We start from the raw sequence: 21,097 nt of genomic DNA on the forward strand, positions 1-21,097 counted from the left end.
TAGCAATAGGCAGTGACAGGTACTCTTTTCTGAGAAATCTGGGGTCTGTTAGATTCTAGATCTCTCCTCTGCCCTTAAAACATCTGATCACACCAAGATTGGTGTGATCAGATGCTTTCCCAAATTAAAAGTGGTGCTGTTTATATCCAGCAAATCCAAAGTGATAAAATGCTCATAGCTTTTGGTTTCTTAGAGTATAGAGCTGATTGGAGTTGTTCCAATCTCCAGATCAGCTCTATGGTCAGCCGGTGAAACTGCCAGCTGCATGCTCGGGTTCCTTCTCGGATTCTTCATGGCATTGATTCAACAAGCTGTTGGAAACATTCCTCAGAGATTTTGGTCCATATTGACATGATAGCATCCCGCAGTTGCTGCAGATTTGTTGGCTGCATATCCATGATGCGAATCTGCTGTTCCACCACATCCCAAAGGTGCTCTATTGGATTGAGATCTGGTGACTGTGGAAGCCATTGGAGTACAGTGAACTCATTGTCATATTCAAGAAACCAGTTTGAGATGATTTGAGCATTGTGACATGGTGCATTATTCTCTGGAAGTAGCCATCAGAAATTGGGTACACTGTATTTATAAAGTGATGGACATGGTAAAGAACAATACTCAGGTAGGCCGTGGCATTTAAACAATGTTCAATTGGTACTAAGGGGCCCAAAGTGCGCAAAGAAAATATCCCCCACACTATTACACCACCAGCCTGAACTGGTTGATACAAGGCAGGAGGGATCCTTGCTTTCATGTTGTTTACACCAAATTCTGACCCTACTATCTGAATGTCGCAGCTGAAATCGAGACTCATTATTATTATTATACAGGATTTATATAGTGCCAACATTTTGCTCATTGCTTTACAAAATGAAGGTAGACATTACAGTTACAATACAATTTGGTACAAGAGGAAACAGAGGGCCCTGATCGTTAGAGCTTACAATCTAGGAGGAAGGGTTGAGTGATACAAAAGGTAATAGCTGTGGGGGGATGAGCTGATGGAGGAAATAAAAAGCTTTTGATTAGTTAGAAGCAGGATATGCTTCTTTAAAGAGAAGGGTTTTCAGGGATCATCTAAAGGTGGATAGATTAGGAGATAGCCTGACAGATTGGGGTAGGGAGTTCCATAGGATGGGAGAATCTTGGGAGATGTCCTGGAGGCAAGCATAGGAGGAGGTGACACAGGAACTAAAGAGCAGGTCTTGGGAAGATCAAATAGAGCGGTTTGGTAGATATTTTGAGACCAGGTTGGTGATGTAGCTTGGGGCAGAGTTGTGGATGGCTTTGTAAGTTGTTGCTAGTATTTGGAATTTTATTCATTGGGTGAGTGTAAGCCAGTGGAGGGATTGGCAGAGAGGGGTAGCAGACACTGAACAGTTAGTAAGGTGCATGAGCCTGGCAGCAGCATTCATGATGGACTAGAGGGGGGATAGCCTATGTAAAGGTAAGCTAATAAGGAGGTAGTTGCAGTAGTCGAGGCGAGAGATAACTAGGGAGTGAATTAGGAGCTTTGTGGTATCATTGGTTAAAAAGGGGCATATTCTGGAGATGTTGTGGTGGTTGAGGCGGCATGATTTGGACAGGGATTGGACGTGGGCCTGGAAGGATAGTTTAGAACCCAGGGTTACCCCCTAGCACCCTTGCATGCGGGGATGGGTTGATAGTGGTGCAATTGATCTTGACCAAGAAATCAGGGGAAGAGGCACGTGGGGGAGGAAATATTATGAGCTTTTGCATAGATTGAGTTTTAGGAAGTGGTGTGACAGACAGTCTGATATGTGTGTTAGGAAATCGGTGATACTTGAGGAAACTGATGGGGTGAGCTGAGGAGCAGAGAGATATTAGTGTGTCATCAGCATAGAAATGGTATTGGAAACCATGGGAAGCTATTAGCTGTTCCAAGGAAGAAGTGTAGATCGATAAAAGGAGAGGTCCAAGTATAGAACCTTGGGGGACCCTGACAGTAAGAGGAGTAGGAGAGGAGGAAGTAGAGTTGTAAGTGACATTAAAGTTTCAGTGAGATAGGTAAGATTCTAACCAACAGAGAATACAGTCACGGATGCCAAGTAAAAAGAGTTTTTTGAGGAGGAGGGGGTGGTCAACTGTGTCAAATGCAGCAGAGAGGTCCAAGAGAAAGAGTACACAATAGTGACCATTGGTTTTAGCTGTTAGTAAGTCGTTTGTGAGTTTTAGGAGAGCAGTTTCTGTGGAGTGTTGTGGGCAAAATCCAGACTGAAGGGGATCGAGAAGGTTATTCTCAATGTGGTGGCCGTACATTGCGGTGTCCAGTGCATTACAGTGTCCAGTGCATTGCGGTGTCCAGTGCATTACAGTGTCCAGTGCATTGCGGTGTCCAGTGCATTACAGTGTACAGTGCATTTTGGTGTCAAGTGCATTACAGAGTACAGTGCATTGAGGTGTCCAGTGTGTTAGAGTGCAGTGCATTTTGGTGTCAAGTGCATTACAGTGTACAGTGCATTTTGGTGTAAAGTGCATTACAGTGTACAGTGCATTTTGGTGTCAAGTGCGTTACAGTGTACAGTGCATTGCAGTGTCAAGTGCATTACAGAGTACAGTGCATTTTGGTGTCAAGTGTTTTACAGTGTACAGTGCATTGCGGTGTCAAGTGCGTTACAGTGTACAGTGCATTGTGGTGTCCAGTGCGTTACAGTGTACAGTGCATTACAAAGTACAGTGTATTGCGGTGTCCAGTACGTTACAGTGTACAGTGCATTGCGATGTCGAGTGCATTACAGTGTCCAGTGCATTTTGGTGTCAAGTGCATTGCAGTGTCCAGTGCGTTACAGTGTACAGTGCATTGCTGTGTCCAGTGCGTTACAGTGTACAGTCCATTGCGGTGTCCAGTGCGTTACAAAGTACAGTGCATTGCGGTGTCCAGTACGTTACAGTGTACAGTGCATTGCGATGTCCAGTGCATTACAGTGCATTTTGGTGTACAGTGCATTGCAGTGTCCAGTGCGTTACAGTGTACAGCGCATTGCGGTGCCAAGTGTATTACAGGGTATAGTGCATTGCGGTGTCCAGTGCGTTACAGTGTACAGTGCATTGCAGTGTCAAGTGCCTTACAGTGTACAGTGCATTGCGGTGTCCAGTGCGTTACAGAGTACAGTGCATTGCGGTGTCCAGTACGTTACAGTGTACAGTGCATTGCAGTGTCAAGTGCCTTACAGTGTACAGTGCATTGCGGTGTCCAGTACATTACAGTGTACAGTGCATTGCGGTGTCAAGTGCGTTACAGTGCACAGTTCATTGCGATGTCCAGTGCATTACAGTATACAGTGCATTGCAGTGTCCAGTGTGTTACAGTGTAAAGTGCATTGCAGTGTCCAGTGTGTTACAGTGTAAAGTGCATTGCAGTGTACAGTGCATTGCAGTGCCAAGTGCATTACTGTGTACAGTGCATTGTGGTGTCAAGTGTGTTACAGTGTACAGTTCATTTTAAATATTGTATTGTTTTTTCTTGGTTTTTTGCACTTCAAATAAGATATGTGTGATGTACATAGGAATTTGTTCATATTTTTTTCAAACTGTAGTCCAGCCCCCTCAACAGTGTGCTGGCCCCCTGTATAAAAAGTTTGAGGACCCCTGTTTTAGAGAGTTGGGAAAGATGCCAGTAGAAAGGGAGAGATTGAAGCTATGAGTTAAAGAGTGAAGGACAGAGCCAGAGGGTGACCGTAGTATTTGCCAGGGAACAGGGTCCAGGGGACAGGTGGTTAGGTGGGCTTTAGAAAAAACGTTTACCAACCTTCTCTATAGTAGCTGGGTTAAACAAGGGAAGTATAGATTGTACAGATGGACAAGGAGTGTAGGGTGAGGGAGATATCTGTACAGTGGAGATCTCGTCACAAATTGTATCAATCTTATTTTTGAAGTGATTAGCGATCTCCTGGGCAGTAATTGAGTTATTGGGTGGAGGTAAAGAAGAATGGAGGTAAAGGTAGAAAAGAGTTGACGGGGATCGCGTGAGAGGGTGTTAATGAAAGTGATAAAATAGGTCTGTATGGCAGTGTGGAGACAGGAGTTGTATTTTAGAAGGGCAGATTTATATTGGTCAAAGTCTTGCTGGGTCTTAGTCTTACGCCATAAACGCTCCAGAGCATGGCTACGTTTTTTGAGGCATCTGGTATTGTCTGTTTGCCAGGGCTGTAGCAGTCGTGGGCCTAATTCTGTGTGTAGTGAGGGGGGCCAATGTGTCTATGACTGTCATGTGGATGACAGTGAACTGTTGTAGACACAAGTGGCCAGGTTGGGCAGGACAAGGCTGAGATTTTGTCATCGATACAATCTGTTGCAAAAAAAAGAAGAGAAAGGTTAATATAGTGAAGGTTTCTATGGGTAATTGTTCCGGTAGTTGGAAGAAAAAGAGGAGGAAGCCAAGGAGGGAGTGAAGCTAATAAGGGAGTGATCAGAAAGAGGAAAATGAAAGTTGGTGAGGTTTCAAGGAGTGCATAGGTAGGAGAATACAAGGTCGAGGCAGTTACCATTAGAGTAAGTAGAAGCATGTGTCCATTGTTTTAGGTCAAAAGAAGTGGTTAGGCTCAAAAGTTTAGAACTAGCAGGAGTGTTAAGATTAACAGGGATGTTGAAGTCACCAAGAATAACTGTGGGAATTTCAGAAGAGAGAAAGTAAGGTAGCCAAGCGAAGAAGTCATCAAGGAAGCTCGATAGGAGGCTCATATATCACAGCAATTCTTAAAGAAACTGGAGAGAATAGATGAATACAGTGAACTTCAAATGAGGAGAGGGACAGAGAGGGAGGTGATTGAAATTTTGTATAAAAATTGTCCACGGACAAGTAGTACCCCTTATGAAACAAGGGTGACACCAAGTCCCAAACTATCTTGCCACTGCTCCCCATGTAGTCTGGGCATCCAGGGAGCTCCTTGTGACTATCTTTTCCCTCATAAATCTGAAAATTACATGTATAGTCTGTTGCCCTCTCGCAGAGCTCATACATGTTGACCCCAGATCTGGCATGCTTGTTGGAGAGATACTGTATGAATGCAAGATGGACAAAAATTAAGCAGAGACTCATAGATGTATTGTCAGGGCATATACACATACAGGTGAAACTCGTAAAATTAGAATATTGTGCAAAAGTTCATTTATTTCAGTAATGCAACATAAAAGGTGAAATTAATATATGAGATAGACTGATTACATGCAAAGCAAGATAGTTCAAGCCGTGTTTTGTCATAATTGTGATGATTATGGCTTACAGCTCATGAAAACCCCAAATCCACAATCTCAGAAAATTAGAATATTGTGAAAAGGTGCAATATTCTAGGCTCAAAGTGTCCCACTCTAATCGGCTAATTAAGCCATAACACCTGCAAAGGGTTCCTGAGCCTTTAAATGGTCTCTTAGTCTGCTTCAGTAGGAATCACAATCATGGGAAAGACTGCTGACCTGACAGTTGTGCAGAAAACCATCATTGACACCCTCCATAAGGAGGGAAAGCCTCAAAAGGTGATTGCAAAAGAAGTTGGATGTTCCCAAAGTGCTGTATCAAAGCACATTAATAAAAAGTTATGTGGAAGGGAAAAGTGTGGAAGAAAAAAGTGCACAAGCAACAGGGATCACCGCAGCCTGGAGAGGATTGTCAGGAAAAGGCCATTCAAAAGTGTTGGGGACTTTCACAAGGAGTGGACTGAGGCTGGAGTCAGTGCATCAAGAGCCACCACACACAGACGGATCCTGGACATGGGCTTCAAATGTCGTATTCCTCTTGTCAAGCCGCTCCTGAACAACAAAGAACGTCAGAAGCATCTTACCTGGGCTAAAGAAAAACAGACCTGGTCTGTTGCTCAGTGGTCCAAAGTCTTTTTTTTTGATGAGAACAACTTTTGCATCTCATTTGGAAACCAAGGACCCAGAGTATGGAGGAAGAATGGAGAGGCACACACTGCAAGATGTTCGAAGTCCAGTGTGAAGTTTCCAGTCTGTGTTGATTTGGAAAGCCATGTCATCTGCTGGTGTTGGTCCACTGTGCTTCATTAAGTCCAGGGTCAACGCAGCCATCTACCAGGAGATTTTGGAGCACTTCGTGCTTCCTTCCACAGATGAGCTTTATGGGGATGCTGACTTCATTTTCCAGCAGGAATTGGCACCTGCCCACACTGCCAAAAGCACCAAAACCTGGTTCAATGACCGTGGGATTACTGTGCTTGATTGGCCAGCAAACTCGCCTGACCTGAACCCTATAGAGAATCTATGGGGCATTGCCAAGAGAAAGATGAGAGACATGAAACCGAACAATGCAGAAGAGCTGAAGGCCGCTATTGAAGCATCCTGGTCTTCCATAACACCTCAGCAGTGCCACAGGCTGATAGCTCCCATGCCACGCCGCATTGAGGCAGTAATTGCTGCAAAAGGGGCCCAAACCAAGTACTGAGTACATATGCATGCTTATACTTTTCAGAGGTCCGATATTTTTCTATGTACAATCCTTGTTTTATTGATTGCATGTAATATTCTAATTTTCTGAGATTGTGGATTTGGGGTTTTCATGAGCTGTAAGCCATAATCATCACAATTATGACAAATCACGGCATGAACTATCTTGCTTTGCATGTAATGAGTCTATCTCATATATTAGTTTCACCTTTTAAGTTGCATTACTGAAATAATGCCTTATATTCTCATACCTATGTCTGGTCATGGCAGCAGTGAACATGGGCATTTGATGAATTAGGTCTGTGGACCAATATGAGTACAACTCAGTCTTTTCAGTAATGCTCATGTTGAGGGTTAGGCCCAAAAACATTTTAAACTCGGAAACCTCCATGCAGTCTCCATGCGAATTGTCTAGTGAGGTTTGAATTTGGGTTGGCGGTGATGAAAAATCAAAAAAGTACTTAAATGTGCTGTCTTCTCCTGAATTCTGGGTTAGGCAGTGAATGGGGGAAGTATGGGTGCTGCAGCATCTGTGGGCTGCCAATCAGGATTTGCAAGCACGTCCAGAAGGACACTATGGGCTCTACGGGCCTGTGTTCAAATTTGTGGTGGCTGTAAGATGCTACTTGTGCTAGCCACTGCACCAGCTTGTACTGCACTTATGGGACTCCCATATCACCAAGTGATACTGCAGAGCTAATGTGTAAAAAACCAGGGTGTACTAGGCTGCTGGTGCTCGCCAGGTCACCAAAAGGTAGCATGGCACTAGTACTGGCACTCTGCTGCATATGAGAATCATTGTGCAATTCTAGCACCTCAGCAACCTGGGAATGGGGTTGGGTATGCCTGAACTTAGCAGGGTCCTCTTTTTCATCATCTGAGCTATCTTTCAGGGTGCCGTTGCACTCTACAGGTTCATATTCTGAGTCTGTTTCTGTCAGTTGGGCTTCCCCTTCACTCTCATCTGACACACTCAGAATCCTGTAGGCCTCTTCACTAGTGTACCTTTCTTTGGACATGTTGGCCACTAAATTTACATACTAAAAGGTACCTAGTGTGACTGACAGGAAAAAGAGCACCTGACTGTCAGGGACTGCTTGAACTGCTCTGCTAGTTTTATGTGGAGGGGAGGGGCTAAATTCAGGTGCTGGCAGGTGTTGGGGCTGATCTTGCTAACACTGATTTTTTTGGGGACACTATACTATTTGTATTGGCTAGTATAATTCTGATCTGATCAAAGATACTGATCTGTTCAGACACTATACTAATAATGAGTGTGTATGTGCAATTATACTGTGTATGTGAGAGTTTTTCTGGCAATCGAAGGGTTAAATGTGATGGTGATAGTGTGGAGGGCAATCTGACACTATCTGGGAGGCGAGCTAACTTATGCTAACTGACATTAGCACTATCTGAAGTCGCCCTAATACAGTGATCAGTAAAAAAAATCTGTACACCATACTAATAACACTGGTGACAGGGCAATGAAAGGGTTAACTGAGGGGCGATCAGTGGGTTAAAATGTGCCTAACTGTGATTTTACTGTGTATATGTGGTGCTGTGACTGGATCTGCTCTCTTCTCTCTCTGGAACTGAAAAGGCCTCCAAGAGAGAAGATTGCATCACTTTCTGTGCCTGTGTTCTGTAAACACAGGCACAGGATGATCTCTGATTTGGTACAACCGATCAGCAGGTCCAGGCCTAATCATTGGCCTAGGCCTGATGACTGATCAGTGCTGTACTGAATCACAACACCACTGGGCTTGCACGTGCACTCAGGAACACAGAGAGAACGCGGATCACGTATATGAGATTCTGCGCAGGGCAGCAGCAGGAGGCAGTCACCAGCTAGTTAATATGAAGTTCAGTTTAGGTCACCAGTCCTCTGGAAAGATGTGGTTGAATTTAAGAATTCAGTAAAGGGCAACAAAGTTAAAAGAGGGTTGGAAGACCTCATCTATGAGGATCGATTACATAGATTACAGTTGTCACTCTAGAGAAAAGGTAATTAACCAGTTGCCGCCCAGCCTATAGCCAGATGGCGGCCGGGCAAACAGCTCGTCCCTCTGGGTGGACGCCATATGGCGTCCTTTTCAGAACGTACATTGAGCATGCCTGCAGGGCCGCGCTGTGGCGAGATCTGTCACCGGCCGTGTACAGTACGTTTCCAGTACCATGTGACCTGCTGTGACCAATCACAGCAGGTCACATGACAGTTGTATACAATGGAGGGCTTCCTTTCATGCCATCCATTGTATACAAGTGTGTCTAGCTGTGAATGGTCACAGCGATCACATGCACAAAAAAAAAAAAACCCTGAATGAATCGATTTCATTCAGGTAAATGATTGCTTATAGCAAAGTAATTCTTTGCTATAAGCAAATTGTGTAAAAAAAAAAAAAAAAAAAGTTTTTTTCCCCAAAGTAGTACAATGTTACTATGATCCCTTCAGATGAAGTCCGGAAGTGACGAAACGCGTTAGGGGAGTGACGTCATCACGCACGCACGCTTACCGGAGGTGTCACCGCGGCCATTTTGTTGCTTGGAAACATATGGTTTTCAACCGAGGACTAGAGAGATCAGTGCTGGAAGCTGGATATCCCTATTTTATATGTGAGTTATTATTAAAATCTGTTCCTTTTTATGGATCCTGCCTAAAAGAGCCTTTCTTTACTTCTATGGAAAATACCCCTGAAAATGAAGGATTGAGAAATACGGGTTTTCTATGTCAGCTTTGTGCCTGAAAACAGTGGAAGAGGGTAATAGTACTTGGTATCACTTTTGGCTGGAGTTTAAAGGGTACTAGTACTTAGTATCACTATTCACTTATGGTTGGAGTGATCACGATTTTTCACGTTTTGGGGTTTTTAAATTTTTGTTGTATTTGGATGGATATATAATTAATTCAATCTGCACAATTTTGATGTGTTTTGTGTTGCGCACTGAGTGAAGTATATAAATTTATATTATAAGGATAATGCACTATGAATTTTTCCTTTTTCTTTGAGGTTACCATGGAGTATTTAAAATCGTTTCTTGCTTCACTGAATATATAAGAAATATTTTTGGAAATATTTTTGAACTTGGACACTTTGGGGTTTATTAATATATTTTTTTATATTTTTTTCATATATATTTTTTTCATATATTTTTTTCATATATTTTATATTTTATTCATTTGGTACTATGTGTGGTTTTATTTGACACATTTTGATATAGATTATAAAAGTATAATAGTTGGAGTTAATTTGGGGGATTTATATGTTTATCACAAAAAAGGATTTATCAGATTATACTACTTTGGTCATAGTGCAATATGAAAAAAAAAAACTTAAAAAAATGAAAAATGTAACTGTCATGCCAGTTATATGATGATGCTGTACTGCACTGGTGACAGTATGTAAAAAAAAAATTGTGAATATCATTTTTTTAATTTCTTCATTTTCTGAAAAATTATGACAAAAAAATTACAACTTCAAAAAACTTGCCATGCCTGTTATGAAATACGTTGGACTGTCTACTTTGCAAAAAGGGGACCTCAAGAAATTAGACTGGCCGTCAGTTCTTCAGGATTGATCAATTTTCAAATATATCCCATAGTTTGTGAGCTCAATAACTTTCCTACAAACTAAATAATAAATCTAATTTGGGTTATTTTCACCAAAGAAATGTAGCAGAATACATCTTGACCTAAATTTATGAAGAACAATTATTTATTTGCAAAATTTTATAAACAGAAACAAAAAAAAACGTGGGTTTTTGTTTCAAAATTTTAGGTCTTTTTTTGTTAATTTAGCAAAAAATAAAAACCCCAGTGGTGATTAAATACCACCAACAGAAAGCTCTAGTTGTGTGAAAAAAATGATAAAATTTGAGTTTGGTTACAGTGTTGTATGACCACGCAATTGTCATTCACAGTGTGAGAGCACTGAAACCTGAAAATTGGCCTGGGCAAGAAGTGACCTGTATGGAAGTGGTTAAAGGAGATATGATTATAATGCAGAAATAAATCAAGGGTGGCTTCATTAACTGTAATAAACTGTTTACTCTAAGGTATCTGAGGAGGACACATTACCATAATTTGAGGTGAGAAGAAAGGAGGTTTAACTTTAGATTGTAGAAAAGGTTCTTTACTGTTAGATCAGTAGAAATATGAAATTCCTTCCCCCAGGATGCGGTACTATCTGAGAATGTCAATAACGTTAAACATTTTTTAGATGTCATCCTCAGAAAGCAGAATATATAGGGCCAGGGGAGAAAATAAAATTACACACACATAGAGTGAAGTGGATAGACCTGTGTCCTTTTTGACTTCATAAACTGTCTCATGTAACTATGAATCCATTCTACTCCCATTCTGTCTAAATGATTGACAGACCAGGAGCATAAACTAGAATCCTACCACAGTGAGTGTGTGTTTGTAATTTTCCCTGATTGTAGACTGTGTTTTGTTTACTTGCCTTTGTAAATGGACAATTCCATACCAGCATTTTAGTGGTATGGAGGAACTGCAATACCTAGTATTACCTGCAGTGCCATAGTAAAAAATGGGAGCCCAAGGGGAAGGTCTGAAAGAGGAAACTTTTTTAAACTAAAATAGTATAAATGTATAATAAAAACAAATTGTTTTAAGTCTGAAAAGAATAAGGAACAAAATCTCCTGTCAAGATTTTTGGTTGCAGTTTATTTCCTATTGAGATTTTTCTTTACTTCTAAGCTTCCCAGTGGGGACACAGATGGCTCCAACAGAGAGCAAATAATTTTGGTTTTAGACATACTTTTACAAATTAGAAATAGTTAAATGTTTCAGAACTGTTCAAATTATATACTGGTATATCATTCCAATGTGAGAATCCCAGACTTCAACTGCATACAGCTCTATAAAATTATTTTTGGCAAATACTTATCACGCTAAATCCTACTTTAAAGTCAGTACAGAAAATGTTTCCTAATAAAAACCGCATAATCCTTTTATTACCCAGTTTTATATATCTGAATTATAGCCTTTAAAAAAGGAACACAGTGGATTTAGAAAGTTCTAATGATACTGTTTTAAAGTATTGTACCAGATGTTGCTTTAAGCTGCATTAGCCTTTTTGTGACAATGGGTCATTGATGCCTAGTTACTTAACCAAAATTTAGCAGCATCAGCATGTGTCAGTTAACATAAAAATAACTAATTTGTGCACCTTAATGAGTTTTATACTTTTTTTAAGGACATATACTTTTTTTTTGTTTGGTATACTGTACGTAGGAGCCCTGCACTACAGTCTGCTTCTTAAAAAAAAATCACTAAGCTAACCTGCACAATCAGTGTGCAGGTTACTGGCAAAATGTGGACCCAGAGTTGGAGACTTCATTTCACCCAGGACTCTAGAAAGCCTCCAGGCTCCATGGCCCATATCAGGTGTAAGCAGATTCAGGTGGGGAAACAGGAGAAGTGTGCACTCATGCCCAAAGACACAAACCTCTGCCAGTGACACTCTCATCTGTATTAGTCTTTTTACTCCTTTCCTTCACACAGTCATATCCTCCACTCAGACATGACACAGTAACATACAGATAAACAGCAGGAAGCTAAAAACTGTACTCCACCCGTACAGGGCTGGTGCTACACTATTTTGTACCCCAGGCAAGACCAGCTATTTGTGCCCCCCCCCCAATAAATAAATAACAATTTAAAAACAGTAGAAAATATTAAAACAACAAAACATGAAACTGCTACATTTCTTTTAATTTGCAAAAATCAGTTCCATAAAACTCCACCAGCACCAATATTAAAGACAAAATCAGTGTTACGGACGAACTGTATCTGTGGCTGGCAGTGGCAGGGTGACAGTTGCAGTGAGTGGAGGATGACAGATCCCAGGCTGGAATTCCCCAGGCAATGGGGGGGAGATAAAACGCTGTGACAGTAGGCAGCTGGACTGAGCGATCCCACACAGTGACAGATTCGACACAACACACCACCACCAACACTGACACAGATCAGCAGACCCAGCAGGCACTAGAAGAGCAAGCTGTGGGATTGTGATGATATCATCACCAGGGGCGGACTGACAACTCATGGGGCCCCCGGGCAATAGGGGATCATGGGACCCCTGTGTCCTTGCCCATACTCAAAAAAGCCTATGAAAAAAGTACCAGGGGCATCTCATGGGGCCCCCTACTGACCCCGGGCCCTTGGGCAGTGCCCGAGTTTCCAAATGGTCAGTCCGCCCCTGATCATCACTGACACATAGCACATGTGATGATATCCTGCCGGCCGAGACACACTCACACAGACACGAGACATCAAAGTAGACATTATCTTATTCTGCAGGCACAGCTCTGCCTCTGCTGATGAATGGGAAGAGAAGAGCTAATACTCCACAGTGATCAGCAGCCACCAGCCGGCTTGCAGTAAGGAACTGAGTTTGAGAGGAACACTGGAAGGAGTGACAGTTCAGCTGCTACAATGACTGCAGACACCCAGCATCCTCCTCTGTCTTTTCTTCCTCCCCTCTGCCATCCCTCCTCTCAGCTGAATGATCATTCATGACGTGGTGGCGTCCCACACAGAAAACGTCCCACACTAGGAGCGTGCTGGCCCGTGTTGTTCCCAGGTGCCCCTAGGTGGCAGCACACCCCAGGCGGCCACCTAGTTTGCCTAGTGCACCCATGCTTTATTACCCCGAGGCTTCACCTACTCTTCCGTGACTTCTCAGGTCAGGTCCCTAGGACACCCCATACTGCAACTACATCCAATCTGGGTTATCAATTGCTAGGAAGGAAACCCAACCCCCCTTAACTACTGGGGACCTCCAGCACCTGCTGAGTCACCTCAGCTTCCTGGCTGGCTGGCTACTATCCATAATTAGACACATACTGTTGTCACTAGCAATGGGGACACAACCCTCCAAGGGCTAATTCAGTAGCTCTTGGGACACCTGTACTGTATCTTCTCCTTGCAATGTCTTTTCCTATAGTATGAACTCATTATTTGATACACTATGCATGCACCCCTATGCATATTCCTGAGTAGACTTCAGACAAGGCAGATTTTGTTGATGGAACTTGCTCTACTGAAGGCACTTCTTCATTTACAGCTTCACATTCCATTACAGTTCCCATAGACATAATTCAATATTCAGTGTATCACTCTAGCCCTGGTGCTCCTGCCCATTAGATCATACCTTGTTAGCAATTAGTTAGTCTAGTCCAGGGGTAGGCAACCTGTGTCTCTCCAGCTGTTGCAGGACTACAAGTTCCATCATGCCTCTGCAAGTAATAGCTGTGACTGTCAGTTTTGTAATGTTGCAATGCCTCATTGGAAATGTAGTTCCAAAACAGCTAGAAAGCCTACCCCTGGTCTAGTCTATCTGTACACAAAGTCCATGTTTGGGAACCGCAACTGGGCTCCCTCCAATGGGGTAGAGGAGAAAACAAAGTTCAATTATATGGAGGCACAAATCCCACTTGTTCCTTCCCATAACTGAAGCAACTCCAACTAATGTTGCCTCCAATTGTATTTATAATCCACTAGCAGGGGGCAGTATTATGTGATTTTTGGTAATAGTTCCAAAAATGGCATTGCCAGGGATAGTGCTTCTATAACATGGTATAAATATGCTATATACAATATGCTTCTGCTCTATCTTTTACCTTCACCGCATCCAAATAAATTAAAATGTAAGTAAATAAACTTATTTCAATTTATTTTAGGACGCATTAAAAGGGGATAATGAATTAATATGATGGGAAACATTAATCAACAAAGGAAACCTCCATTAGATTCTGTCAGAGAAGATACAATTCCGATCATTCAGGAAGAACCTATATGCGCCTCTAACAACAATACGGTGACACCACAAATGGGCTCCTCACTTAAACTCAATGAAGATAATGAAGAAGTGTTTTATAAATTTGTAATTCTTCATGCTGAAACAGATATAAATGAGGCCATGAGACTGAAGGATTTGTTGCAGGACACTTTCCATGTCAAGCCAGGACTTATATTCGCAGAAATGCCTGCAGGTCAGCATATACTGCAAACCCTGGACAATGCAGTGAATGGATCAGCCTGGACTATTCTATTGCTCACTGAGAACTTCCTCAAAGAAACTTGGTGTGAGTTCCAGTCCCATGCCACGTTAATCAACTCCATTAATATGCATCATAAATATAACACCGTGATCCCAGTGAGACCGAAAGACAATTACCTGCCAAGAGACAAGACACCCTTTCCAATAAATCTTTTTAACGCTTTGGAAGAAAAGAGTCCAGAGTTCAATCTGTTAGTGGAAAGAACCTTCCAGGAGTCCATATATCAGAAGCATTATGCAACTTGGAAGGCTGAGAAAGAGAGAATGGAACAAAGAGAAATATAACATTGAAATATATATATATATATATATATATATATATGAGATAACCTGGACACTAATCACTAATCGATGGAGGCTTTGGCAAACTCACATTGTATAAAGCTTGCCAAAAGAGAAAGGTTAAAGTTATAGAGGCTATTGTTATACTGTATAAACAAAGTGCATAATGTAATATATAAAGTTCTCTCATGAATATTGCAAATGGTATTTTTTTTTTTTTCTTGAATTGCTTGAAATACTTCTTAACAAGGCCAGTTCCTCAGTTTTACAATATTAGACCCCTTTCACATGAGGCAGATCCAGTTTGCTCAGCAGGTGATCTATCTGCTGATTCCCTGCTGAGTGGAGCAGAGCAGGCAGATGACAGGTCTGTATCTGCTCCATTTATGCAGATCGGACATGGCCAGAGCCCACTCTGCTGTATGGACAGTCTGGTGTAAACGGACTGGCTGTCCAATTACACCTGACTGCCCTCCAATCTGATCTGCTTAGATGGAGGTGAACGGATCTCCTTTGGGTTTTTTCAGTGGATTGGATTGGAGATAGGCAGGTACAAATGAACAAAAGTCTGTTTACACCCACCGGTCCATAGGAATACATGGGCCATCTGATCAGGTCTGCCTGAAAAATTGGCAGGTGGATCTGATCGGATTGCCCGTGTAAAAGGGGCCTTACAAGAACACATAGTAGCACACCCCGTAGACATAGAATAAGGTCTTCTTTCCACTATTTTTGCAAGTGCAAAATGTTCTAATGCCAGCTCATGAATCAGTTTGTTCTCTGGAAATCAGGGAAACCTTTTTAAAAGTGTACCTAAAGGGAAAGCTTTTTTCTTTAAGAGTAGTGAGAGGTTAGAACCTCTGTCAGGTATTTATTGTTGTCTGTGACATAAACTAGGGAGATTCTGTATTTGTTCTGGTGACCCATGAGAACACTGGGACTACAAGGACTGAAAAATACACATTTCTTAGTTTCCACCAAAACAATAACACAGTAAAACTTCCAATGAGGACACTTTTTCCAATGACAACTGTCTAAGGTCCTAATAACACTTATTCATGAAGCCAAATTCATGCCTGTTCCTGGATAAAAAAACAATCTCAAGTGTAAATCACACTCTTCCTTTAGGGCTGGTTCAGATTTCTACACTGTGGTTTACTGTGAGAAGGAAATGGAAACTATATAGACCCAGCCACCTAATCTGCAATGCACATGAAACAGTGTAAATCCAGGGGAAAAAATGGAATTACCTGCACTTTGAAATACTTTTCCTGTTGTGTCTACAGGACAGGAAGTAAAGGGAAATCCCCACTTTTTAACACATACAGTATATCTAGAAAACATTATTTAAATTACTTGTACCTGCTACAGCTTTTTATATTTTTTTTTTCACTTCAGCAGAGCAGAACACTGAGGCTTTAAACCTTTATAGCTTCTGTATTATTGATTAGGCACTATTGGGCAAAACATATTGAAGCGGCAAGTCACTTGGTGGATATGAGTTAATGGAATAACACTTTTTAATCACTGTGTTGTTATTCATGTGCAGTCCTTTCTTTCCTGTATAACATCTGAGCCACATCCAAATATAACACATAGTGATGAATCATAATAGATTTACAAAAAGAATGGTAATCTGTGATATACTTCAAAGATTTAGTAAAATTCAGTAAAATCTAAAGTACTGAAAGCAGCATGTGACTCATGAGACACTGATTGCTGATCATTGGCTTTACGCATTTATGTGCCTATTACAAGCAAGAAACCCTACCAACCCACCTAAGTCTATCCATTTCAGAACTAGAGCTACAGTGTTTTTTTTAGTGCTGCAGACTAGACATTCTTGAGAAAGGTGGAATAAAAACAGTGTCTTGATCCATTTTTTTCCCCTCAATATCTTTTGAAGACAGCAAAAAGTGGGGCGTGCAATTTAAAGTTGCACAGTTATGCAGAAAATCCTCAGCTCCATGTAACCCCAAGCAACAAGTTTTAAATTATAACTCCATTCTAGACACTTGTCACTTCCAGGGCACACTCGTTTGTTAACTAGACACCTACTGCTACTGTAATTGGTGGTGAAAATGGCACATAGCATGCAAGCAGGCAATGTTTCCTATTAATCCCTCTTCATGTGCCCAGGCCACGTTAAGCTGAATTTGCTAATATTAAGCCATTCCATTTCACTGCTAATTTATCCATTATTGAAACTGTAACTTGAAAAGTCTGTTGAATCTTGGCAATAACTACCCTGCCTAATCTACTATGTTTGTCTCAGTTCCAAATGTTCAGCTCATGTTCAGCTGGTTGCTTGGCAGTTTGTGTTTTTGTTTTTCTGCTTTGCTCACCAGGCCTGCACTAGGTGTTCCCTGTCCAAGCTGTAGCCTATTTCGGGACATCTAAAAATATGGTGCAGCTTTCCTCTTCATTAGTTATGATTGGCCTAACAGAAGCCTTTGAGCAGGTCAGTAATACGCATTGCCCTTTATGTGCCATATGATGAATCTAATGCAGATATTCTGTATTCAGCTGACAGGTATGGAGATATCATTTGCTTTTGAGCTAACAATACCTATTTTTTTAACAGGTAGAACAACATGGTTTCTATTGTGACATATATGAATTTGTGGAAAAATAATAATGCTGCACATTTTTTTGTAGTGACTGTCCTCAGACTGAGACAATGTCATCAAGGCAGAAGAAAATATTTCCTCAGCAGTCTCTTCTCTGGTAGAGATGAGCTTGGGAATCCTTCAAACTCATCTATTTTTAAAATGTATGTGCTTTTTCAAAGTTTGATCAGCTGCGGGCCAAGTCATTCTCTGTCCCACAGCATACATAAACAAAGAGGCAGGAGGCTGGTGGTATCCAATTAGACATGTGTGATTGTTTCATTATGAATCGGAATTCAGATTAAATTTACATTAATAACAACAGTAATGAATTTAAATGAATCAGAAATAAATTATAATGAATCAACAAAATTCATTTGTTTCATTTGGATGTCTGAAAGATCTGAAATAATGGATGATCCAAATTGATTAATTAATAACTGGTTGTTAAGGAGCGGACAGACGCCTCCTTAACAACCATGTCTCATTTGCTGTCAGCAAGATTCACCACTGTCAACAGAATGTAAACAAAAGAAGAGCTGGCATTACATTTTTTTTTTAATAAACAGCATGCCCCCTTCCTTCAATCCATACCAGGTTGTTTGGGTCTGGTATGAATTTGAAAGGAACCACACACCTAAATTTAAAAAAACAAGGTGTGGAGTCCCCCCCAAAATTCATACCAGACCCTTATCCGAGCATGCAGCATGGTAGTGTGAGATGGGGAAACAGCTCTCATTGTTTGAACACTGTTTGTCTGGAAGTAAATTAATGTTTTAACTGACATTCTGCAGTTTAGCCACAAGATGTCACTGTTTTTCTAACACAGCCTCAGACTGCATAGATATTTGTATATTCATGAAGAGGTGGGGTTTTGCACACAGAGTTGGAGAGAACAGTAAGGAGAGGGAGAAGCCATGTTTTGGAGCATGGTGAATGGGGGGCCGTGTGAGCTGAGAATCTGATGACATCCAGGTGTGGGGTCGTCCCTCAGTGGCCAGAGCTGCAGCTGAGTGAAGCTGATGAGATTGCTGCCAGGAATGCTGATGAGATTGCTGCCAGGAAGGCTGATGAGAGCAGAGGAACTAAGCAACATATACGGCAAGACCGCATGCTTGTTGGAGAGACATTTGTACTGTTCAGAGTCACCAGCGGATGCAAAGCAGACCCGGGTCGGTAAGATCGTGCATGCACCTCATTTCAGTGTTGGCGCCTTGAGACTGAGTCCAGGCCTATAGTTAGTTAGTTAGGGTCTCTGTTTGTGTAAGGCCACAAGTGTTGTTACAGATTATTGGAAGGACTCCACAACTTAGAGTGACATTTCACATTGGAGAGCTGATAAAATCCTACAAACACAAGCCAGACTGGCATTTTGCTCAGAAGGAATACTCAGGCACGTGCTACAGGACCAGTTATGGGAGGGGGAATACTGTAGATTTGTGTAAGATTGTAAGCTGTTGTGCTGCACCGCAGGCTAGCCCATACCATACACTGATTCCTGCTCTTTTAGGGTAATAACAGGTAAGGTGTGGCAGCTTATTTGTGCCCGCCAGTAGGTAAATTACTTCACTTTCTACCTTCATCCATCAGAAGGCGCCATGCTGTGCAGCACAAGGGTCTCAGCCTTTGGGCTGGGTGTATGTAAATTTTGTATGTTCTCAGCATTTGTGGTTGTGTTTATTTGCCACATCTAAGTAAAATTCTGTTGTGGCAAAAGTTGGTGTTGGGGTTGCTTTCCTCGTTCATGACTTCACTGTATCCTTTGGAGCCTACCCCGGTACATTGCTTACAGTAGGCCAGGAAAGAGGGGGATGAGTGTGTTCCCCCCTCCTGAATCATACCAGGCCACAAGCCCTCAACATGGGGGTGGGTGCTTTGGAGGAGGGGGGCTTCCCTCCCCCCAAAGCAATGTGTCCCCATGTTGATGAGGACAAGGGCTCTTCCCCACAACCCTGGCCTGGTGGTTGTGGGGGTGCATATCGGGATCTGGAATCTGGTCCCCAGATCCCACCACATAACCCATTAGTGAATGAATAAGGTGTATATAGTACCCATACTCTTTCACCAAAAAAATATATATATTTATCTATATATATATATATATATATATATATATATATATATAAACATGCCCCCTAGTGTAGATCCAGCATCAATCACAATGAACGTGACCCTTACAAAAAACTAAAATATCCAGCCACCTGCCACATATGACCTGTCTTGTCGAGAGACACTGAGCGAATGACAGCTGATTATCCCCCTTGCTAAGTACACATGGGGGCAGGGATGCAGAGGTGCAACAAGTGCAGGATTCTGTGTTTTGGGCAAATGTCTCTGAACGCATACAGCCCTAAGTACGACTCAAAAGAGCATCCAACTGCTGCATATTTCAGCCTGTCATTGATTTTTACAGGCTGTTGACAGGAGGCTATATGCTGCACCTGTGCCAATTTTGCACTGTTCGAACCAAACCACCCACATATGTCATTATATGTTACTTAGCATGCATGCACTTAACATTAAAATAACTGTATGTATGTTTGGTCTAGTTAATTAGCTCACTTCATCCACCTTTCCTACTTCTTTGTTCTTCTCTGTGGCCTGTTCCCCTGAAGCAAAGTATAAAGACTTGCATTAGGCTACAAAGAATTTACAAAATCCTTATCCCCTGCCCATGCACCAAGTGCTGCATCTTGGTAGGAAAGGTAGCGATTCACATGCCCCCATAGATGTAGGGAACCAATTATATAACTTGCTAGTCCAAAAAAAAAGGTAAATCAATAGACTGTTGAAGTGTTGAAGCTGCCAATTTCTTCTTACTATGGGGGAAATACTCTCCTTGTTCTTTAGGAGGAGTTTTCATTCTCCTTTCACTGTCCTATGAGACTGCAGGACCCCCAACCATCTGTCTGGACAGTGCTGATTGGCCTTTTGCTGATCAAATTGTACTCTCCCAAGAAAAAAAACCTCTCTAGTAATACACACCAAACTGAGCATGTGCAGCTTGCCCCCAAGGCTCTGTTCTATCAGGAGATGAGTAGGGGACAGTGGAATAAGGGGAGGATCAGATGAGACAGGATTAAACATCCTTTTTACACAATGCAGAGGATTGACCCCTTAAGTTCCACAGCGAGTATAACAAGCATGTTTTACTGCATATATAGACTGATTTTACCTTTGTCGGTTTAGTAACAGTTTAAAGGATATATTGCTTACACATACCACGGGTATATGTGGAATAACACACCAAAGCACATTCTGCTACTTCTTCTGAGCATAGTGATACCACATGCGAGACACTTTTTGGCATATATAGGTCCCCAAAATCCAATGACCACCTTCAGGCTTTCAAAGGGCATATTTCCTCATGTCACTTCATCACTACTTATCACAGTTTCGAAAGCCCTAAAATGCCAGGATAGTACAAACATCCCCCTCCCCCCGAAATGACCCCTTTTTGGAAAGTAAACACTCCAAGGAATTTGATAAGAGGTTTGGTGAGTATTTTGCAGATATAATTTTTTGTCAGAAGGTTTTGAAAAAGAAAAAAAGAAAGAAAAATAAAAATACATTTTTGTTATCTTTCCTCATTTTCCAAAAATTTGTAGCAAAAAAATTAGATCTGCAAAATACTCAGCATGCCTCTTAGCAAATACCTTGAGGTGTCTACTTTCCAAAAAGGAGTAATTTGGGGGGGGGGGT

At 41.7% G+C, this 21,097-nt stretch overlaps 1 protein-coding gene across 1 annotated transcript in view; it reads left to right on the plus strand.

The window, feature by feature from the left end:
• The window catches only part of TICAM2 (TIR domain containing adaptor molecule 2), a 39,526-nt gene extending 22,861 nt beyond the window's left edge, over nt 1–16,665 (plus strand). Inside the window, exon 2 of the mRNA XM_089684842.1 lies at nt 14,125–16,665. Coding sequence (XP_089540968.1) covers nt 14,154–14,789 — 636 coding nt within the window. The 5' untranslated portion in view covers nt 14,125–14,153 and the 3' untranslated portion in view covers nt 14,790–16,665. The remainder of the gene's footprint in view (nt 1–14,124) is intronic.
• Nucleotides 16,666–21,097: the final 4,432 nt, after the last annotated feature.

This window comes from Staurois parvus, unplaced genomic scaffold, assembly GCF_062004578.1.
Source record: "Staurois parvus isolate SC_StPar_1 unplaced genomic scaffold, SC_StPar_1.0 ptg000358l, whole genome shotgun sequence".
NCBI classification, from domain to species: domain Eukaryota; kingdom Metazoa; phylum Chordata; class Amphibia; order Anura; family Ranidae; genus Staurois; species Staurois parvus.